This window comes from Lissotriton vulgaris, chromosome 11, assembly GCF_964263255.1.
Source record: "Lissotriton vulgaris chromosome 11, aLisVul1.2, whole genome shotgun sequence".
Taxonomy (NCBI): Eukaryota; Metazoa; Chordata; class Amphibia; order Caudata; family Salamandridae; genus Lissotriton; species Lissotriton vulgaris.
The window spans coordinates 1,037,028,042-1,037,050,053 of record NC_141699.1 but is presented as its reverse complement, the minus strand read 5'-3'; the positions used below and the strand labels follow the sequence as shown (position 1 = coordinate 1,037,050,053).

The window sequence follows — 22,012 nt, the reverse complement described above, 5'->3', positions numbered from 1 at the left end:
TGCCCCCACTTTTTTCTGACTGCTGATGTGCTTTGACTGTGTGTGCCCTGGGCTCCTGCCAACCAGGTACCCAGGGCCTGTGTTCCTTCCCTAAACTCTGTTGAAACTGAAACCCAGTTGGCATCTCTGGCCACCTGTCAGCCCCTAGTAAGTGGTACCCTAGGTACCCAGGGCATGGTGACCAGAGGAGACCCCTAAGGGCTGCAGCACTTATTGTGCCACCCTTGGGGGCCCTGTACCCTGGCACCCACAAACTGCCTTTGCAGGCTGAGTGCCTAAGTACAGAACTAAACAAAGAGTCTACATGGCACACATCCCTGTGTATTTACAACAAGGGGTGGTGAAGAACAGAGTCTCTGAATTAAGCAGAAAGCTCTCACCCAGTCAAGAGATCAGGGCTAGATCCAACACCGTTTTTTAGCTCCCTGCACCATCCCAGTTTCAGAACCTGGCTGTATGCAAATTAGTCTGTTCCTGTCCCAGTGCATGATGGGAACAGGGCAAACCAAACTACAAAAGCCAATTCTTACACTGGGAAGGAAACAAGCTCCCGGGGACCGGTTTCTGGCATTACAGCCGTCTTCGGCCCGGTTTGCTTGAATCCTGATGGTGCAATGAGCAAGGGTCTCACATCTGAGAATACCCTTCCACGCTTAGGGTGGACAAAAATATTTACAACAAGGGGTGGTGAAGAACAGAGTCTCTGAATTAAGCAGAAAGCTCTCACCCAGTCAAGAGATCAGGGCTAGATCCAACACCGTTTTTTAGCTCACTGCACCATCCCAGTTTCAGAACCTGGCTGTATGCAAATTAGTCTGTTCCTGTCCCAGTGCATGATGGGAACAGGGCAAACCAAACTACAAAAGCCAATTCTTACACTGGGAAGGAAACAAGCTCCCGGGGACCGGTTTCTGGCATTACAGCCGTCTTCGGCCCGGTTTGCTTGAATCCTGATGGTGCAATGAGCAAGGGTCTCACATCTGAGAATACCCTTCCACGCTTAGGGTGGACAAAAATATTTACAACAAGGGGTGGTGAAGAACAGAGTCTCTGAATTAAGCAGAAAGCTCTCACCCAGTCAAGAGATCAGGGCTAGATCCAACACTGTTTTTTAGCTCACTGCACCATCCCAGTTTCAGAACCTGGCTGTATGCAAATTAGTCTGTTCCTGTCCCAGTGCATGATGGGAACAGGGCAAACCAAACTACAAAAGCCAATTCTTACACTGGGAAGGAAACAAGCTCCCGGGGACCGGTTTCTGGCATTACAGCCGTCTTCGGCCCGGTTTGCTTGAATCCTGATGGTGCAATGAGCAAGGGTCTCACATCTGAGAATACCCTTCCACGCTTAGGGTGGACAAAAATATTTACAACAAGGGGTGGTGAAGAACAGAGTCTCTGAATTAAGCAGAAAGCTCTCACCCAGTCAAGAGATCAGGGCTAGATCCAACACCGTTTTTTAGCTCACTGCACCTTCCCAGTTTCAGAACCTGGCTGTATGCAAATTAGTCTGTTCCTGTCCCAGTGCATGATGGGAACAGGGCAAACCAAACTACAAAAGCCAATTCTTACACTGGGAAGGAAACAAGCTCCCGGGGACCGGTTTCTGGCATTACAGCCGTCTTCGGCCCGGTTTGCTTGAATCCTGATGGTGCAATGAGCAAGGGTCTCACATCTGAGAATACCCTTCCACGCTTAGGGTGGACAAAAATATTTACAACAAGGGGTGGTGAAGAACAGAGTCTCTGAATTAAGCAGAAAGCTCTCACCCAGTCAAGAGATCAGGGCTAGATCCAACACCGTTTTTTAGCTCACTGCACCATCCCAGTTTCAGAACCTGGCTGTATGCAAATTAGTCTGTTCCTGTCCCAGTGCATGATGGGAACAGGGCAAACCAAACTACAAAAGCCAATTCTTACACTGGGAAGGAAACAAGCTCCCGGGGACCGGTTTCTGGCATTACAGCCGTCTTCGGCCCGGTTTGCTTGAATCCTGATGGTGCAATGAGCAAGGGTCTCACATCTGAGAATACCCTTCCACGCTTAGGGTGGACAAAAATATTTACAACAAGGGGTGGTGAAGAACAGAGTCTCTGAATTAAGCAGAAAGCTCTCACCCAGTCAAGAGATCAGGGCTAGATCCAACACCGTTTTTTAGCTCACTGCACCATCCCAGTTTCAGAACCTGGCTGTATGCAAATTAGTCTGTTCCTGTCCCAGTGCATGATGGGAACAGGGCAAACCAAACTACAAAAGCCAATTCTTACACTGGGAAGGAAACAAGCTCCCGGGGACCGGTTTCTGGCATTACAGCCGTCTTCGGCCCGGTTTGCTTGAATCCTGATGGTGCAATGAGCAAGGGTCTCACATCTGAGAATACCCTTCCACGCTTAGGGTGGACAAAAATATTTACAACAAGGGGTGGTGAAGAACAGAGTCTCTGAATTAAGCAGAAAGCTCTCACCCAGTCAAGAGATCAGGGCTAGATCCAACACCGTTTTTTAGCTCACTGCACCATCCCAGTTTCAGAACCTGGCTGTATGCAAATTAGACTGTTCCTGTCCCAGTGCATGATGGGAACAGGGCAAACCAAACTACAAAAGCCAATTCTTACACTGGGAAGGAAACAAGCTCCCGGGGACCGGTTTCTGGCATTACAGCCGTCTTCGGCCCGGTTTGCTTGAATCCTGATGGTGCAATGAGCAAGGGTCTCACATCTGAGAATACCCTTCCACGCTTAGGGTGGACAAAAATATTTACAACAAGGGGTGGTGAAGAACAGAGTCTCTGAATTAAGCAGAAAGCTCTCACCCAGTCAAGAGATCAGGGCTAGATCCAACACCGTTTTTTAGCTCACTGCACCATCCCAGTTTCAGAACCTGGCTGTATGCAAATTAGTCTGTTCCTGTCCCAGTGCATGATGGGAACAGGGCAAACCAAACTAATCCTCACGAAGACGACAGCACAGACGAGAGCACGGAGGAGCAGGGAGGCCGTATTTTCTTCATAAGACTCACAGATTCCCTCTTCAATTGAACAAGAGAAGCTTTGTATTACCAATGATCATCAATTTTATAAAGTATTATGATGAACCTGAGATAACAACAGGTCCACATGAATCTAAGGAATTATCCCCATTATCAACGGTGGCCCCTCCGTGCACACAGAATATTTGATCATTTGCATTGAAGCTCCAGCAATAGTAAAATAGCTGAGAAGTCATTAACACAGTGGAAAATAAATGAAATGCTCTTCCCATTAGTAACACAGATACCAAGTCAATTGTTGTAAATGTCCTGAAGAAGGTGTGAAGATCATACAAAGCACCGAAACGCCGCGTCGACTGTTTCACTCTTGACTGTACATAGATCTACTGTATTACCACTGTTGGTGTTTTTTTTTTTTTTAATGGTTTTTAATATGTTTTAGATTGTAACCCTTTTCGGGAGGTGAATACATTTTACGCTTTATTTTTTGATAAATGTTGTTTGCTTAGTGTTATTGATCCTAAGTGATATGTTAATTGTCTACTTTGCCCTGCTTTTGTTATTCATTTGCCTTTGTTATTCATTTGCCTTTGGTATTTACTTGTCATAAGGTTAAGGAGAATCACCCTTATTTCCAACTTTAAACCCTACTTAGGAGATATGGTCTAGCATATCTAGTCAGCCACGTTAAAGACAGGGACTCCAACATCTTTTCTAACGTTAAGATCCCCCTCCCTGTCATATATTACAGGGGACCCTCCTTCTTTTTTGCAAAGGTGACTAGGTGAAGCACGACCCTGGGCTCCGGCCATCTTCAAGATGGGGAGCCCTGCCCAATCGCAGCTAAGCTCCTGCCCCCCTCCCACAGGAGAGGAGCAGGCTAGGGGGTGTACCCACCCCAGGACCGGGACCTATTGGTCCCTGCCCTTGCCCTACATGTAACTCCCCTAAATTCAGTATTTAGGGGCTCCCTGAACCTTCCTTCCTTAAATCCCGATAAGAAAAGAAGAAAGAAGATCAAGAAGAAGACCCGCCATGCAGCTGCTAACAGGACGACAACAACTGACTTGGCCCCAGCCCTACCGGCCTGTCGATCCTGGAACCTGCTCCTGCCTAATCCCGGCGACAGCAACCTTGGGCCTCCCAGAAGACCAGCCTGCCTTGACCCTCCTAAAGACTGGGACTCATCAGCAGAGGCTCTGCTGCAAACACCCCTGGTGCCAACCAGGCAGCTCCGGACCAGCCCACTCTCCACCCGCGAGCCCGACCCGTGCCAGAGTGATCCAAGACCACGAGGACGTCCCCCCGGCAACTGGGACCCGAAGTCCAGTGCCCAAAGACCCTCCTCGACGACCCTGACGACTCCTGCAGCCTCAGGACAAAGGACCCCTCCGACCGCGACCAGCAGGGGGTAAGTTCTCCCGACCTCAAAAGACACCCCTGCACCCGGCGCCCCACAGCCTCCTCTGCCCAACTCCTGGGTGCCTACCTATTCTCCAAGATCCCAACTTACCCCTCGAAGTGTTGGTCGCTCCAGAAGATCCTCCGTCCCGAGCCTGAAGCCTTTGTTCCCTTTTCAAGTTCCTCTTTGAATAACATTGAGAGCCCGATGGCTCAAAAGCACCCTGCACCCAGCCGCCCGAATGCCCCTGGCGGTGCAACCTGTACCCTATCCTACTTCTCCATTTTCCCTGAGCAAGTGACCAGGAGCCAAGCTCCCACAGCCAGGTGGCTTGTTATCCAGCAGCCACCAACTGGAGGCCCCCTGCACCCAGTTGGACGACATTGGGCCTAACTACATCTGCACCCGGCCGCCCCTGCGCTGCTGAGGGTGAACCAACTGTACCTACCTGACACTGGGGGACCCCTGAGTCTATGCCCAGAACCTTAACTTCACCAGACGAGTACTCCCCTGGAAACCGGTAACTCACTTACCTGCCATTGGATAACATTGACTGGTTTGACTCAAAAATCTTCCAAGTGTGAAGTTTTGAAAACTTAAAATATTCATGTAAAATCAACTGAATTCCGAAGTACTCACCTGGGATCAGGAGAGAAGCTAGTACTGTACCTTGTAGCCCAGTACTGTACCTTGTAGCCCAGTACTGAACCGCAAAAGTAATCCTAACCGAGTTTACTAGTAACCTGTATTTTCTCCATAGGAATCCATTGTCTGCTTTTCTATGAAATTTCTTCTGTCAACTTTTGAAAACTTGAAATATTTTTTAAAAATTATACGAAATACTGAAACGTAATTACTTACCTGTTTTAAGTTGAGACCCCAGTGCTGTATCTAGGAGCCCAGTACTGGATTACAAAAGTAACAAGATCATACTTTACCTGCAACCTTAATTTTATCCCCTTGGATAACATTGCCAGATTCGCCATGAAAAATTTCTAAGTGTGAACTTTTTAAATAGCTTTTTATTCCTTAAAAATCACTGCAATAACTAAAACGTTTTTACTAAACTGTTTCTAGCTTAGACCCCAAGACTGAATCTAGGATCCAGTCCTGGGATTACAAAAGTAATCTACTAAGTAATGACCTGCATTTAAGTAGAAAACCCCAATGAGCTCAATTCTAAATTGTGTTTAGAATTGTGTTGCCTACTGCAACCCCTGTACCTATTGCTATTACACAGTTTGTTGCCTTTCTGCAAAGTACTCACCTGAGATCACTCATATTGAGAAAAGGATATTTTTACACCTGTTGGTTCTAAACATACAACAACCATATCTGTTCTGTCCTTGTGTGTGAAAACCTTTGCTGACTAAGTGTGTACAACAAATGCTTTACACTGTCCTCTGGTACTGCCTTACTGCTCGACCAAGCTACCACTTTTGAGACTAAGGTCAGCCATGACTTTAACCTCTGTTATACCTCTGGGGTTTGTGGACTCTATACACACTGTACCTTACTTTGGTCCTGTATATATAGAGCCACTTTCTCACAAGAATCAGCAGCAATGAAGAACAGTAATAACACTTGTAGATTCTAAGGAAAGTTAGCGGGCATGGTTATATCGAAGCAAGATTTGAGATTGTGGATAGCTTTTTGAAAGGCTTCTCATATGCTGATTCAGATTAATATCTTTTGTACATTATAATGAAAATATTAAACCTATGGTCTTGGCAGATATTTCCAATGCTTATCCCTACATGTTCTAGGGTTGTCTGTGATTGCCTGTTGTAAATTAAATGGGATAAATTAATCAACTGGTGGGCAGGAAATGGCGGTTTTAGCATTCACTAACCTATGACTTGAAAATGCAGCTTGTCAACGATGGTTCTACACTCTTGAAATAAATCAACAATAACTGGCTGCAGGTAGGGCTTATATCCCAAATCATAGCTGTTAATTGAGTCATATTTAAGTTGCAAGCTGTAGGGAAGGTGGTTTTGGTACTGGTGATGACGACATGAGTAATTCAGTTCCTATACAAAGCTCCCATTGACATGAATGCATACACATCTGATAGTTTTAACTGGCCTCTCTGCTAGGATGCTGGCTTCAGGGAAATCAAAGCTTTGTGTTTTGAAAAAGACGCTAGATAATTGAAAATAACATTTTAATTGTATTTATTTTCTTTTTTGAGGCAAAGCATTGCTCTCTCCAGTAGTCCTTCACAGGAGTATGAAAAGGTTTTGCACCAATCCCTAGGATTTGCCAATCCATCAACGGTTGAGTTCCTTTTGGGGAGGCTAGGAATCAGTGAATCAAACCCACCATCTTTAATGAGAGGTCTACAAAGGTAAGGCCCTGCTGGTGATTTATATTGTGATGCCTTTGTTTACTGAAGAAACTAAGGCAGCTTGCACAACTGTTTTACGTGTTCTGTTTTGCAACAGCTACTATGGCTCTAGTTACTTTCAAATATTATGTGTATCGCTCAAGATGGCACATTATATGTTGTGCTAACACTACCGTGGATTGGGGGTCTAAAGGGAAATGTTTATAGACTTATTGGTGTACGTTCCCTCATTAATACTCAAAAACCACTATATACACCTACAGTCTCTCACATGTGTATGCAATGTTTGAAGAAAAGCCCATGTTTCTCTCTCAACTATCAAAATGTGTTGTAACACAGGTGAAGGCATCCCTTAAGGATAAGGCCCCTCACTCACCCGAAGGTGACATGCTTCATCATATGGGTCCTCCTTACCAGTGGGGAAAACCTAGTCACCACTGGGAGCTACTACTTCAAGATTTTAAGGAAGGAGCTCAGAGATGTTTTGAGTTTTCTATGGAGTAGGATGGTAATCCCATATGTGTGTTGTTAAGGTTGAGTGAGTTATATTGCAGCACTGTGTGAAGGAAGGGTGTGATTTAACTCCATGGCTGCTAAGGCAATTCCCCTCCTGTGCTGGGAATTGCTATTTTCTATTGTTTCATGACGAGCTGGGCTCGTCATCAGTGTTTGAGGAGGCTACACCATGACGAGCCCAGCTCGTCATCAGCTTGGAAGGGGTTAAAACTGCCTAGATAGACCACCAATAAACTTTATTCCTGTGTACTACCTGACAGGGTTAAAATGTAACAGCACAGTGGTATGGATATAAACCACTGTTAGTGATAGGTCGACATGTTTCAGCCTCTTGATCTAATTTCAGTATCGGCGGGTTTCTTCAGGACCAGATATTTATACAATGCTGCTGCAGTTAGTGTAAGATATGAAAAATAAATTTTAGAAGTAAATTTTAATACACCACCAGTATTCCTGCTAAATTCTATTGCTTGTGTCAGGCCATACTCTGGATATCCACAATTGTTGGATAACCCAGCATCACCTCTACCTGTCAGGTTGCTTAGGAGGGAGGCCCCGCGCTGTCCGTCGGTACCTCTTCGTGGAGCAGAGCTAACCCCGTTGGCTCTGCTCCACGAATGGTTGGATATGATTCAATTTAGTTACTTTCATCAGGTATACTACAGCCCTGATAGGCTGTGGAAAATGGGGAGTTCCCTAAATACTGAGTGTACATGCTGTGGCGATTCGGGTGGGACCTTCTTCCATCATATCAGGACAGGCCCTGTCCTTGCCAATTATTGCCAGAAAATACACAATACTCTAGCTGACATACTACAAATATCTAATGTCTTGGACTTAAGGGCGGCAGCACTTTTGGGGATTAAGAGGGGCGGGCTGACTCCTGAAGTCAAATTATATTGGCTTCCTTGTGGCCAGGCGAGACATTGCTAGATATTGGAGATCCACCAAGCCTCCACCCTTGCCTATTTGGTTCCGTGGCATGGACTATTCCGCAAAGAAGAGAAGGAGATCTACAAATGGAGAAGATGTGCAAGCACACATCAGAGAATATGGGACACCTGGGATACCAGAAATAAAGAAGTCTAAAAAGTCTGATCTTCTTTACCTGTGTGTCTTACTGCTTGTACTGTTAGTGATAGTTTGTATTTCTGGAAAGATACCTCTCTACTGTACTTGAGCTGCTGTTTTATGTTACAAACTGTTTCGCAACAGAGGAAAAAAGAAAAGGATTTGTAAAAATAAAATAAATAAAAAGTGAGTCAGGGTGGATTAGTTGATACACAAGTGTTCAGTACCTAGTGACTGAATATGTGCCTACACTCACCTTCTGTCAGTCATATTTAGTTATAAGCCAGGCCTATTGGCGTTCCCATTGATTGTTTAAAAGTGAACCCCAGCAAATAATAAATCCAGAGACATGAAGCCTGAGCCAGTGTTTTTCTAGTTGGCGTTCTTGCATCTTGACTGTGCTTTCCCATGGCTTCAATGCACTTGTTGTTAACCTGCATTTTGTACTAGACAACTTTCCCAAAACAGTGTGTATACAGCCCAATCTCACATAATGAAGTGCTTTATTTTAAAATCTGTGTCCCTGCAGCTCGCACCGAGTTTCTGCTCCTGGACTTGTAACATATGTGCTGAAACCTTTGTTCGGGGTCAGAGAAGAAGCACAAACGCTGATCTGAAAAGGTCAATTTAAGAAATGGGGGTTACCCAAATCTCCAAGGGGGTAGCATGGCATCAAGCGGGCAGGCCAAACTTCGAGGACATGTGAAGCATTCACGCAGTACCCACAGTCAACACACCAAGCACACCACAAAAGAGGCAGGACGCCAGTTTGAGTTGGAAAAAGATATGTAGTTTAGTAGTGTTTCCAACCTGCAAGGCAAAAGAATGCAAAACAGTAGTGTCACAACAGGACGCCAATTGGCGCCAGAGCCAAGTGAATAAAGGGGGGGTATTATTTACATAGGAAGTAGTCCATGCTGAAAGAAAAAAAGGATGGAATCAAAATGTCATTAGATCTGGAGCCAATCTGGCGGGGCCAACTCAGACTCTCATCCTAAAGGGAAGGCTGTAATTGCAAAAGTTCTGCATTAGCATAGTTATACATCATGCACATTAACACCAACCCAACCCCTGTTAGGGAAAGAAAACATTAGGGCATCACTGCATAACACGGACAGGAACACCTGTAATAAATCAGCCTGTCTGGCCCATCAATCTGGTACATAAACAAGGGCCTGGAATAACACATCAGGCCAACCCATTGACCAACCTAGGCGGAACATACTTCGCCCAGCATAAATATCAGGTAGGGGCCCTTCTCATAAATCAGGAACACCTGTCAGGAATCAACTAGGCTCCCTCTACCATCAAACTAGGGGTATCAACATCAGGGTGCAATTCAATGATCCCGGTAGCTTACCACCCTGGACATTCCACAAAGCCCGCCCCTTCAAGGAATGCAATAAAGAGGTGCTCAATTAGCATTTCCCCGAACCAGCACCTGCACAACATTTCATCAGTCATGAATCAACCAACAGGCAGGGAGCATCAGGTAAGTAGGCACCTTTCCTCAAGTATTTACAAGCACCAGGCTTCGAGCAACCTTTCTTTAGGCCAGGACAACCACTTCCTCATGACAGGGTACACATTCCCCTAATCAAGAAGAACATTTCCTTGGGCATTAGATGCGGACATCGGCACTAACTCATGGGTGGACAGAAGGTGAACCTGGGCGTCTGACCACTAAGCCTAACTCAGAGCATCTAGCCTGAAGACATGCTCGTTCTGTCCCAGTTCTAGGGGAGGGGGGCCAGTTCCTTCTCTCCAGGCCCTTACAGTTCCGCTTAGTCCCACCACAGGGTTAGTCCGGGCTACCACAGTGGTATCTGGGGCCAATGAGGCCCAACTACAAATGTCCAAGCTAAGGGGAGGGGGGGGGCGAGCACCGACCCTGTGCCCCGTTGCCCTCTTCACCCCACTCCCACACAGTTTTCCCAAGGCCCCACTCACCGGGCTCCTGATGCCTCTCCGGCATCCGTAGGGCTCTGGCTTCTCTTCCTCTGAGGCTCCTCTACGAAATGGCAGAGCTCCACCGGCACTCCAGGGCCCTGCAGCGTCACCTCCTCGCTTCCCTCCGGGGCTTCGCCACACCACCCCCTGTCTCGTGTTCCTTGGGGGCTCTCTACTTCAATGCCGGCCCCTCCTCTGGGGGGGGGGGGGCGCGGTCAGGGGGAGGCCTGCGCAGCTCTGGCGCTCTTCTCGTGCCTCCCTGCTGTCCTTCCTCACTTGCTCTGGTGTTGCAGGACTCACCTCTCCTCCGCGTCACCCGGGTCCCGCTCCCAAGGGCCCGGGGCTCCACTAGTCAGCAGGGCTGGTCGTCGCGGAGGGGCAGGCACCGACAGCGTGCCTCAGTGCCCCCTCCTCACTCACAGCGGCCTCTGCGGGCACTGACCGGCGCTTCTCCTGCTTCACCCGGGCCCCTCCTACCTCATGGGGACCCGGGGCTCCAAGATTGGCTGTAGGGCTCGCCTCCCAAAGGGAGCCCTGCAGATGTCGGGCAGCTCTCTAGGGGCCTCAGTACCTCGAGGCCCCTCCTCACCGGCTCTCCAGAGGTGATCTCGATGGTTTCACCCGGGTTCCCTCTTCCTCACGGGAACCCGGGGCTTTGCGGCGGCTTCCGCGGGCTTTCCAGGCCTCTTCCTGCTGCCCGGCGGGGCAACCAATTCGTGCGCGGCCCTTTCAGGGTGCGGCCGCGAAGGCCAATGGCTGCGCGGCAAGGGCGGGCTGGCTTCTCGGGCCTGGCCCGGCCCTCCCTTCACTTTGGCGGCCCTCTCCTCACTCCGGGGGCCGCCGCCGCGATACCCACAGCGGGGGTCTCCTCACAGGTTAGCGCGAATCGGCGCCAGCACTCCCCAGGTTGCGGCAGTGATGTCGGCAGTAACAAGGGGTAGGCTCCCTTTTATTAATTAATTATTCCCACATAAGCGCGTCCACACGCGGGGGGGGGGGGGGGTCTCCCGCAGCGCTATTAACTCCACAGAAAGGGCGCGAACACGCGGGGTAGGCTCCCGCCGCGCTATTCCCAGCACTCAATGTCAGCGCTTCTTAGGGGGAGCACATCAGGCCCTCAGAATACCGAGCTCGGGCAGTTTCCAGTAATAGCGCTTCTGGCAGCAACAGTCTTTGGACTCGCAGCGCTTGGGGGCAATGCAGCAGTTCTGCCAGCAACAGTTCCTATGGGCCTAATCTTCCCCATGTGGTCCTTCAAAGGGGACACAGCTTCTCAAAGGGGGTAGACAGTCCCTCTCCCCACCTACTGGGCGCTTCTTCCTCGCAGCGCTGGCGTAATTCCCGGTCCCTACAGTGTCTGGGACCTGGGTAGGGGCCCTCCCTTGTCAGGGGCCCAGGGGACAGCAGAGGGGGAGGTTTTAGGGGTGCAGGGCCCAGCTCACAGGCCCATGTGGCGGTAGCACCTCGCAGCAGGTCCCCTCTCTTTCTTGTCCCTGCGCTGACTGACTCTCTGGTGGCACTTCTCCCTACTTATACCCTCCTCCCTCACAGTGCCAGCACCTTCCGGAATGTTGGGGAAATCTGGTTCACACTGGCTCAAGGGGAGGGGTTGAGCACCCTGGGTGCCAGGCTTCCCTCCAAAAGCTAGGGGTGGCTGGGTAATATTAACTAGACCGCCAACCAAACGCAGTCAGGTGGCACTACCCAGGGCCATGGCATCCATTTTAAAATCACAGTACATTTTAGTCGGGTACATTTTTAAAATGGGGATTGTTTTCTGCACACCATTTAATAACATTTAATTTTACAATAGGGCAACTCTTACCACACATGGTCCATACATATTTAATACCATGGGGGAGACATTCAAAATAGGGGGGCAAAAAGCGAAAAATTTGGGGGGGAAACGGCCAAGTCCAACAGTCACTAATTAGCTTTACATGCGCTCAACGCAACTTAGCAATAAGGGAGTCAAATGAGTATGTTATAAATCATTGTTCCTCAGACCCATGTCTTAAACTTATGATTATTTTGCAGGAAAAACTTCAGTGAGGAAGACTATGCAGCCACAATCAGGAAGAAACAATCTGCTTCTTGGGCTTTAAAATGGTATGTACTCTTTGAATTAATTTCTTCAAAAATCCTAGTATAGACTCATTTGTGCAAGATTACAATAAAATAGTTTCTGACCAACAAGAACTAACTGATACGTCAAAGTAGAAGCCACAGGTAATGAAAGCAATAGCCGTTCACTCTGTTCTCATTTAAAATCAATTTATATGTAATAACATTGTTTATAAATGATAGCACATTTAATAACAGTTGCTTTAATCCGAATCTCAGTGCACAATACATGAGAAACATTTACAATAGGCAGCCATTCTTCTGTGCGCATTTTTTTGGGGGGGTTCTACCATATTCACATTTTGGGTTTACATTTTCTGTCTTGGCTTGATTAATCAACGTGTTTCTGTTTTCTGTTGTGGGTTGTTAAACATGCAGAATCCTAAAAGTGGGTGAGTGGATAGACTGCCTCGGTAGGGTAGACATGAACTGCATCCGGCCATCCTTCCAGGCTCTTACTTTAGTTTCAAGATACATTGAAGGTGGATGTTTTCTATGCTCTAAAAATTATCCTTGCCTTTAACTCTATGGGATGCGTAGAAAATGAATAATCTATAATCAGAGTGCAGCCAGTGTCCGCGTGATAATTCTGAGCGATTTGAATCAGCCTATAGGTGTCTGCAATGTTGGTTTCAAGCAGTGCAGATTGGACATGGATTCTTTTAAACTTGTATTGCGTTTATACCTTGTGGTTGTGCTCCTGTTTGTGGAAAGTAGAAGACTGTTCCTGCTCCAGAACACACTTCTTGTAGTGCATGTCTTTTAAAACCTAATAAAACCAGGCCTGACCTTCTCTTTGGAGTTTAACCTGATAAATAGTGCATCAGTGGCCTATAGACTCTCTCCATCACCAGCAGCTTTGTATGAGTGAAAATTATTGAAGAATCAGTCCCTGTGGAGAGTTGCGACCGATTGGGGTTGACCCATTGTTTTGTCTAAAAATGGCGGATTGACTGACCACAGCATGATCAGGACAGCTTCTTGATTCATTACTGCAACAACAAGAAAGCCACGCTACAGTGGCCAACTGAACACCTACGATAACTTTTGCATTATTAATTTCCTTTTCGTGCTTTCTCAGTGTAAAGGTCGGTGTGGATTATTTCAAGGTGGGCCGCCACGTTGATGCTATGAATGAATACAACAAAGCCCTGGAGATCGATGTCAAGAATGTTGAAGCTTTGGTAGCGCGTGGAGCACTGTAAGTACCTCCTTTAGATGCTGATTGGTAAACACAGTCTGCTTTGCTCATTTTCTTGCCTCCTCTTGATACATAGAGCATTAACGCTCTCTCGCTTTATCAACATTTTCTCATTGATATCTCTGCATCCACATTATACCACTTTGAATCAACTTATTGCACTTTATCCTGTTCACAGCCATATGGTTTTGTGAGGAACATTGATAAGTGTTTCATTTTGAGGTACTTGATTCTGTTACCAAATGTGGTTCGCTCCTGTAGAGATGTTATAGTATTGTGCTTCTAACAAAAGAGCATATATTTAGCCCGAAATAATATGCGAGGTGAACTTCTCATGCCCCTTACCCTGACAACATGTGCTTTCCAGAGCATGCAAAAGAAATTTCCCTTCTTTTCCACCTTTGCTATTAACAGTTTACAATCTTCCTTGCCTAATCCGTGCAGCTTTTGGACTGTGGTGGGGCATCCTAATAACTGCTCCCACCCAGGAGTGCTTCCTGTTACTGAATGAATGAATGAATGAATGAATGATATTTATTGTTGGTTACTGAAAACCATTACATAAAACCAGAAATACAAAAGTCATCACATTACAAAAGTTAAAAAAGGGAATTTAAAAAATCAGGTAAAATAATGACTCCAAGAATGCAAAGAGGCCAGGAAAAAGGTTCATGGGCCGGCTGAAGGCTCTGTGATCCGACCAGTAGAAGTCATCAGCATTGCCCGTGCTTGGAAGATAAACTTCCCAAAGGCAGCCATGTGCATAACTCTGGACAGGGTATAAAGGTAGAAAATCCCATCCTTTGCAGAGCGTAACCCAGAATGTCTAAGTAATGGCCTAAGATAAAGACTGCGGGGCAACCGCAGGGCAGGGCAACAGAAGAAAAGATGTGCCAATGACTCCTGTTTATAGCTGCAGAGCCTGCATTCCTGTGCTCCTGGGCTGGCCTTGCCACACGGGTAAAGTTCTTTAAGGGGCAATGGGTGTAATCTATAAGCCAAGATCTTATGAAGGGCTGCACTTCCCACTGCCTGCGTGAGATGCTGTTTAGGGGTGTGCAGGATGTGCGGGAAACACAGGGTCTCATGCAGGTCTTTTCTTCTCCTCAGGGACTCCAGATCCAGTTCCCGTGACCGCGCACGCACTTGTATTTTAATCGCGTTTTTGATTGTGGGGTATGTGACATATTCAGGATTCCAGGAGTCCATGGCGAGGTTGAGATGGGCCTTAGCCACTTCAAGGGAAGCCGACCAAGAATTCCCGGGCTCTATGAAAATGCATTTCAGGACCGCCTTTAGTGTGTTCTCTTGTGCCGCCATAGTTAGAAAATAATATTTGCTTAAGGCGGCCAGCTCTTCCAGGTTTTGCTGGTTGAGTGAGAACTCCAAGCGAACAAGGGTGTTTCTGGTGCAGCTTGGGAGGTGGAAAAGTTTCTTGTATGCCCTGCAATTAATTTTTTCTAGTTCATGGCTCAATTTACCCGGGAATGCCTGGAGGGCGTAGTTGAGTGCCGGCATGAGCTTGGCTTTAAGCACTCTGTTAATGGCCGTGGTAGACGGACTGTATAGGGAGGCTTGCAGCTTACAGATCGCGTAGGTGATGGATTTACCTTTGGCCTTGATTGACTTTAGATGGGCACTTGGGAGCCCCGACTCCTGAAAGCAAATGCCCAAGTAAATGTAGCGCTGTGTACTTTCCAGAAAAAGATTACCTAGCCTCCATTTCAAAGATTTTTTCCTTGGGTGATGCCCGAATATAATTACCTTTGATTTAGTTCGATTAGCTACAAGCCTATTTTTGTCGTTGTATAAGGCCAGTGCCGTCAGCGCCTTTTGCAGCCCCATTCTCGTGTGGTCCAAAAGGACCAGGTCATCCGCATATTGCATGAAGTGTATTTTGTGCCCGCCGATCTTTGGAGTGGCCAGGGCAGCGCCAGTCAAGGCCCTCTCCATGTCCGCAGTGTATAAGTTGAATAGTAATGGGGCTAGCACGCACCCTTGCTTTAGGCCTCTATCTGTGTAGATCTTAGCAGAAGCATGGTCCCTTGAGAGTTTGATACGCACCCAAGTTTTTTGATACAGGGACTGTATCGCTCTTAACAGCCCCGGATTGATGTTCCAGTGGACCAGCTTGTGCCACAGAATTGCGCGGTCGACCCCATCAAACGCCGCCGAGTAGTCAATAAAGCAGGCGAAGAGGGGAAGATTTTGCCTGTCCGTGCGCGATGCGCCAGGAAAGAGGGAGCAATGATGTTATCAACTGTGGTTGACCCAGGTCTGAATCCGGTTTGGCAGAATGGAAGAATGCCAGCTTCACTTGTCCAGTCTGTGAGGTCCCTCAAGATGGCGCTAGCATAAGCTTTACCCTCCATATCCAACAAGGCAATCCTGCGGTAATTGGCGGGTTCCGATTTTGGGCCTTTTTTGTGAATAGGCTGTAAAAGCGAGCCTCTACACGAATCTGGAACCTACCCCCGGAGCCAGCATTCGGAGTACAGTTGGGTCAGGTTTTTGGACCAAAAATCAATATTTGCCTTGAATAAATGCCCAGGAAGCCCATTGGCGCCCGGTGCGGCGTTTTGTCTCATATTTTTTAAGATTTTGGAAACCAACGATTTTTCCGGTGGGGCTGTCATCTCGATGGTAGGATCAAGGTAGTCTCCAGGAATGGGTGTTACATTTTGCATGTATGCTGGACCATCATTGGTATATAATGCCTTGACATGGGCGACACAAATGGAGGCTTCAAGGGCATTTTCTCTATGATTTGGGCCTCGTCCCATGTTGCATATGTAGTTCCAAAACTCCTGTGATTTTCCCGGGCTCAGCAACTCAAAGATAATTAGCCATTGTGATTCACAATGAGCTCGGTTTGCGGCCCACACCTTTTTTTGCATGACTTTTTTTGGCTTCTTGTAATTCCTTCTTGTTTTGTTCTGTCCTACTTTTGTGGAGCCGTTTACGTTCCTTGTTTAGTGTTTTAGCACTTTTTTTTTATTTCTATATTATGACCGTACTTAGGGGGAGGACACCTGTGCGACACACTATTCTGATTCCCACGAAGAACCGCCGCCAGAGTCTCTAATGTGGCATTCCAGCTTTCTATTGCGCCATTTTTCTGTGCACTCGATGGCCAACCTATCCACTGACTTGCCCAGCTATTAAATCTGGTTATGGTGGTTTGTTCCCATTTGATCCTTCTGGGCAGCTTTATCAATTCTTCTCCATCGGCCGCTCCGATGTATTCAAGCTTGCCGCTTCCCGTTACTGCGACAGTTGAAAAAATACGCTTTTTACACCCTTGCTATGTCACTATTCCATTGTCCCTTGGGCCCCATTAAAAATAGGCCTGTTAACCTCCCCACGACTATTGCCCCACCTCCCGCCCGACGCCTGCAGTTCTGCCCCGACTGTACCCCTGCAATTTGGCAGCCATGGCAGACAGCAAGCACATTCACTAACTCTTGTTACTGTACTTTCCATGGTCTCCGCAGTCCTTTGATTCTCACATCCCTATCTGCACCAAATATTTGACCAGAATACTAGAAATCGGAAGGAGTTGCACACACAGTGCTTTCTGTTAGCCCAACCACTTAATGGTAATGAATTTTGACTATCCTGTGGCTACAAGCTTTTAATAAAAATTCATCAGCCATTTATTTGTATACACTAGTATTGGAAACCTGCAAGTAGTATACCCCTGTTAACAAATTAGGAAATTGCCTACATTGACTCCCAGGACACCGAATTACATGTTTTTGGTTTGAACAAGTCATTTTCAATTTTGAAGGGGAAACATCTAAGCATGTTAGTGACTGGATAATCAATAAGTGATTGATGGCAGTTGGTTTAAGATGCTGGGTGGCTGTTAGCCATTTAGCTAGCTTAACGAGTGAAGCTGTTTGAGCTTCTTTCACAAGGGTTTGTGACCGAAGTTCAATTTGAGTGCACAAAAAACCTTTTGCTAGGATAAAATGTCAATCGTGAGTCCTAAAATCGCGTGGCAGATTTCTGTTAGGAAATGTTTCCACAATACTAAATTGATTTGAACTCGTGCCCAGTGAGAAGAGTAGATGAATTGCATGTAGACCATAAACCTACGACCAAAATTCATTTTTCCCGATAGCTGATGGAGGAATGACCATGAGATTGAGTCAAACACTTTTTCGAAATCCACTGAAACCAGTATGATAGGCTGTATTATTTTGTGAAGATTAGCCAAGGCCACCTGTGATCGCCTAAAACAATGTCTGGTCTCTCAGTGATATAAAGCCATTTTTGTCCAGCCCTATTAAGGACTACGTTATTTTTGAGAATCTAGAGGCCTGCACCTTAGCCATAATAATTGCCTCTGTTTTGATGACAGGAATAGATTGTAAGTGGCGCAGCAATTAATGATTTACCGGGTTTGGGGAATCACCACAATAGTGCCTCTCATAAATAATAGGGCCTTTAATTTTTGTGCAAGGCTTGCTGAAACATGCCCCCAGTGACTGTACGAGTTTACTGACATACCATTTATAGAATTATGAGTGAAAGCTTTTGGGCAAGTGGTTTTCCCAGGTGGCATTGATTATATTGCTACCAATATTTCTTCTTCAGATATCTGAAGCTCCAAAGCTTCTCTGTCCATCCCCTGAAGTGTGGCTGCAGGCATATCCTGTACTTTTGAATTCTCAGTTTTGACTTTGGGTGTTCTTTGATATAGTGTTATATAACTAGTGAAGGTCTCTGGAATGTCATCATTGCTAGTGGCAAAGCCTGTTACTGGGTCATGTATTTTAGCAATTACCCTGAGCTCCTCTCGTGATTGGTCAGCCAATATGTTAACGTACCCTTCTATCTCCATTGCCCTAGACGCTACCCATGACCTCTTGGCTATGTTGTAGCCTTTCTTCAAGGGACGGTCTCGCCTCCACCGATTTATCTCTGGTCCTCCCTATCTCTGCTCATACAGTATTGATTTTCTAGCTTAAGAATCAATGTCCCGCTGTAGGTGAAAGTATTTTGTCCTGGATCATTTCTTTTAAGGCAACAAAAAATGTTAAAACCGAGTGGACAGAGAATTTATTTAAATGAGGATATTCCGTTCTTTTTTTTCGGGTTCAGTCAGAAAAGTGCCCGTCTAACAACCTCCAGGAATTTGAGCGCTATTGGATGCTCTATAGATGTGCTTCCTGTATGAGGGTCATATTCAGTGCTTGTTGTCTGTTGCACTGTAATACAGCCCATCTTTTAATTTAATTATTCAGGCCATTGACGTCCCTAGAAATAGCTTTGAAAGCCATATGTAGTCTCGTAGTCCACTTTTTGTGTGTCCTCCTGCCATGTCCATCCAAGCTATACTGATTAAATTACTGATTTACCGTTGAATCATTAGTGTGGAAATCTTTGTACAAATAAATCTAAATTTTCTGTTTAAAACTGCTCATTGTTGCTACACAGATGTTGTATGTAAAAAAAGAGCATTGTGGGTCAGATTCTAGACAGCTCTCTACCACTGTGCAGTACTAGATTTCCCCCAGCTAGATAGATGGGGACTCCTCCTAGACTGCATAATTCTTTACAGGCCTTAAAATCTACTCGCCCACTCCCTATGGTGAGTTAGATTTTATCAGTGCAAGTTATTTCAGGGCCTACTGGCCCGTTCTGGCGCGTGAGCTTGAGCTGACAAATAAGTGTTCTGTTGATACAGAAAGTGAAAGAGCAATAAAGTTGCCTATAAACTTGTTTTTTACGTTGTCACATTTGCTTTGCGTTCAAAGACTGGGGCCAAATGTCAGCACTTGCATTTTTACAAGCTGCAGCTTATTTTATCCTGGAGATCGGGGCCTACTTTTCTTTCTCTGACTGCAAAGTTAGAACATTTTGTTATGTGATCTGTCTGGCAATTGGTGTGACACAACATTTAAAATGGCTTGTAAAATAAACAGTACAACTATTTCAAAATATATCCGCAGTTGGGGAAGCACATTTTTTTTGTAATTTAGAAGTGACGGAAACCAAGATTTTATTAGGATCAGACCAAATTCAGAATACTTTACTTAGTGATGGTCAAATGCTAAATATTTGCAGAAACTTGATTCCCAAACATTATTGTTAGTACGCCATATCGTTTTAGTAGTAAAACATGTCAGAGGAAAGTTTTGGGCCATTTTAATGGATGTGCTGACTTTAAATGACAGGACGCTACCACATCATGCTTTAGTAATATATTTTATTAAAAGTGGTAGTTTTTAAACATGAACTGAGAAACATTCCCGCCTCCACCCTGATGACAAAGCAGTTAGTTCATTAAGAGGCAGGTCGGCGATTTCTGTGTACCCTACTTGATTTATACTCTACATGGAGCAAAATGTTAGTCTTAAATCAAACAAAAGTTTATTTTTTTTGTATAGCAGCATTCTGAACTCGCTTTTTTGAAGGTGTTCTCAGATGTGATGATGAAGTAAAAGGCAGCTCAGTGAAATGCAGTATTTGCCCAGGATCACATCATTTGAAACCAGTTTATGGGTCAAGAGTATTAAAGTTAGGTCGAGTGGGTTCTAAAAGTCACTAGACTTGCAGTTACATTTTATGATTTTTCTAGGCTTGCTCAATTATAATTCTGTGTTGACTTTAAAGAAGACAAACAGACATTTTTAATCTCATAGCTTACTTTACAAATGAAAACCTTGAAATCTACTCTTTTGTATATGTTGTGTGTTTTTGCATGCGATAATTGTTACACTGCACCTGGCTCAACCTTCCGACCACCACTGAGCTAATCCCGGACTTATTGACAATGATACCCAGTAGAGTTATAGGGTTTTGGGTGCTCTTTGTTCTGTTTTGAACCAAGTACCCATCATCCTGTTTGGATTACAAGCAGTGTCACTTTTGAGTGTGCTAGGTGCTCCCTAAAAGTTTTAGAGCCTGGGGAAAAGACCCCAAAACGCTTGATTGGGTACCAAAGGTCACCACATAAAATAAGGTTGCTCTGAAAAGAAATTGAAGAATGTTTTAGTTCTGAATGAATTATCTGTCACCTGTAAAAGAGTTTAAAGTTAATTTTAAATATACTTCAACTCATTTTTTTTATGGCAAACTTACAATTGTTTTAATGCACATATTTTCACCGTTCTAGATATGCAACCAAGGGAAGCTTAAACAAAGCAATAGATGATTTTGAATCTGCTTTAGAGACCTGCCCAACCCATAGGAATGCAAGAAAATACCTCTGCCAAACTCTTGTGGAAAGAGGAGGACAGTAAGTAGTTTTGTTTTCTTCAAGGCTGATATATTACAGGTCAAAACAAAGTCATAACTTTGCTGTCCCCCATACCACAGAATCCTCTAAAACGTTGCTGATATTCTTCTAAATGGTACCTACAAAGAACATTCAGCAGGGAAACTGATAAATGCAAATTTACAACATGCTCAGAAGGGAAAGAACGCACTCAGTAGGTGAAGCCAGAATGGAAATCTGGAGGGTGGGAAGTGAGGTACTAAAAGTCACAAGTAAATATGCTGGGTGACGTTAGACAACATTACTTGGGTAGCATTCTTTGGGGAAGTGATAGCAGCAGGGAAGTTTGGTAGCAGGATTGTTTTATAGAGTATTGGGTTGGATGAGGGACTCCTCAGGACACTAGTTCCCAGAAGAACGAAATTGCACACCGACATTTTGTCTCAAGTATTTAATTGTACAATTTGACCTATGTAGTAATGAATTGTATCGCAAAATCTCCAGCTGTAGAATGACCTGCCTCATGAATGTTACTGAGGGAGGTTGTTATTGGAAACCCTTTGTAATTGGCTAAGATAATTGATATGGTGGCGTGCAGGAACAGTAGACCGCCATGCCTGTAATAATATTACACAAAAGCAAACTTTTTTTTAAGGCAACCAATGTTCCTTAAAGGAGCCGGTGCTGCTATTTTAAAAAAAATTAAACAAATTGGGAAAATATCGGGGGGAGCAGCAAAAGACACACTTTCATGCCCTGTCCTAATTGCGATTTGAGTATGGGTTTATTAAATACTAAACCTCAATTTTGGCTGTCATTTTGGTAATTGCAGGGTTTGCAGTTGCAAAATGGCTCTGTACATCCAGCCATATTTCTCTGATATGTCGCTGATTCTGGGCCCCACATCGAGCCCTATAGAGACCAAGAGAAAGGAGTAGGAGAAAGTTAAAAGACCTAGAACTCCATGGAAATGTCTTAGCTAAGCACACAACCTGCTGCTGAGAAGTGGCCCTATATGATAGGAATAGATTGGAGGTGCTAGTGGCTCAAACTTGATATTTCAAGACATCTCAACAGACTTTTTAGATCTTACCTAGGCAGCACTTGCGCTGTCTCTTCGAGACATGCTATATTCAGCATATGCAAAAACAACACTTGACTGCAGTACAATGTCATACATTCACC

General features: G+C 45.4%; 1 protein-coding gene across 1 annotated transcript in view; it reads left to right on the top strand.

The window, feature by feature from the left end:
* The window catches only part of TTC14 (tetratricopeptide repeat domain 14), a 64,116-nt gene that overhangs the window by 20,476 nt on the left and 21,628 nt on the right, over nucleotides 1-22,012 (top strand). The window contains exons 6-9 of the mRNA XM_086944365.1: nucleotides 6,582-6,737; nucleotides 12,312-12,383; nucleotides 13,480-13,599; nucleotides 20,726-20,848. Coding sequence (XP_086800491.1) covers nucleotides 6,582-6,737; nucleotides 12,312-12,383; nucleotides 13,480-13,599; nucleotides 20,726-20,848 — 471 coding nt within the window. The remainder of the gene's footprint in view (nucleotides 1-6,581; nucleotides 6,738-12,311; nucleotides 12,384-13,479; nucleotides 13,600-20,725; nucleotides 20,849-22,012) is intronic.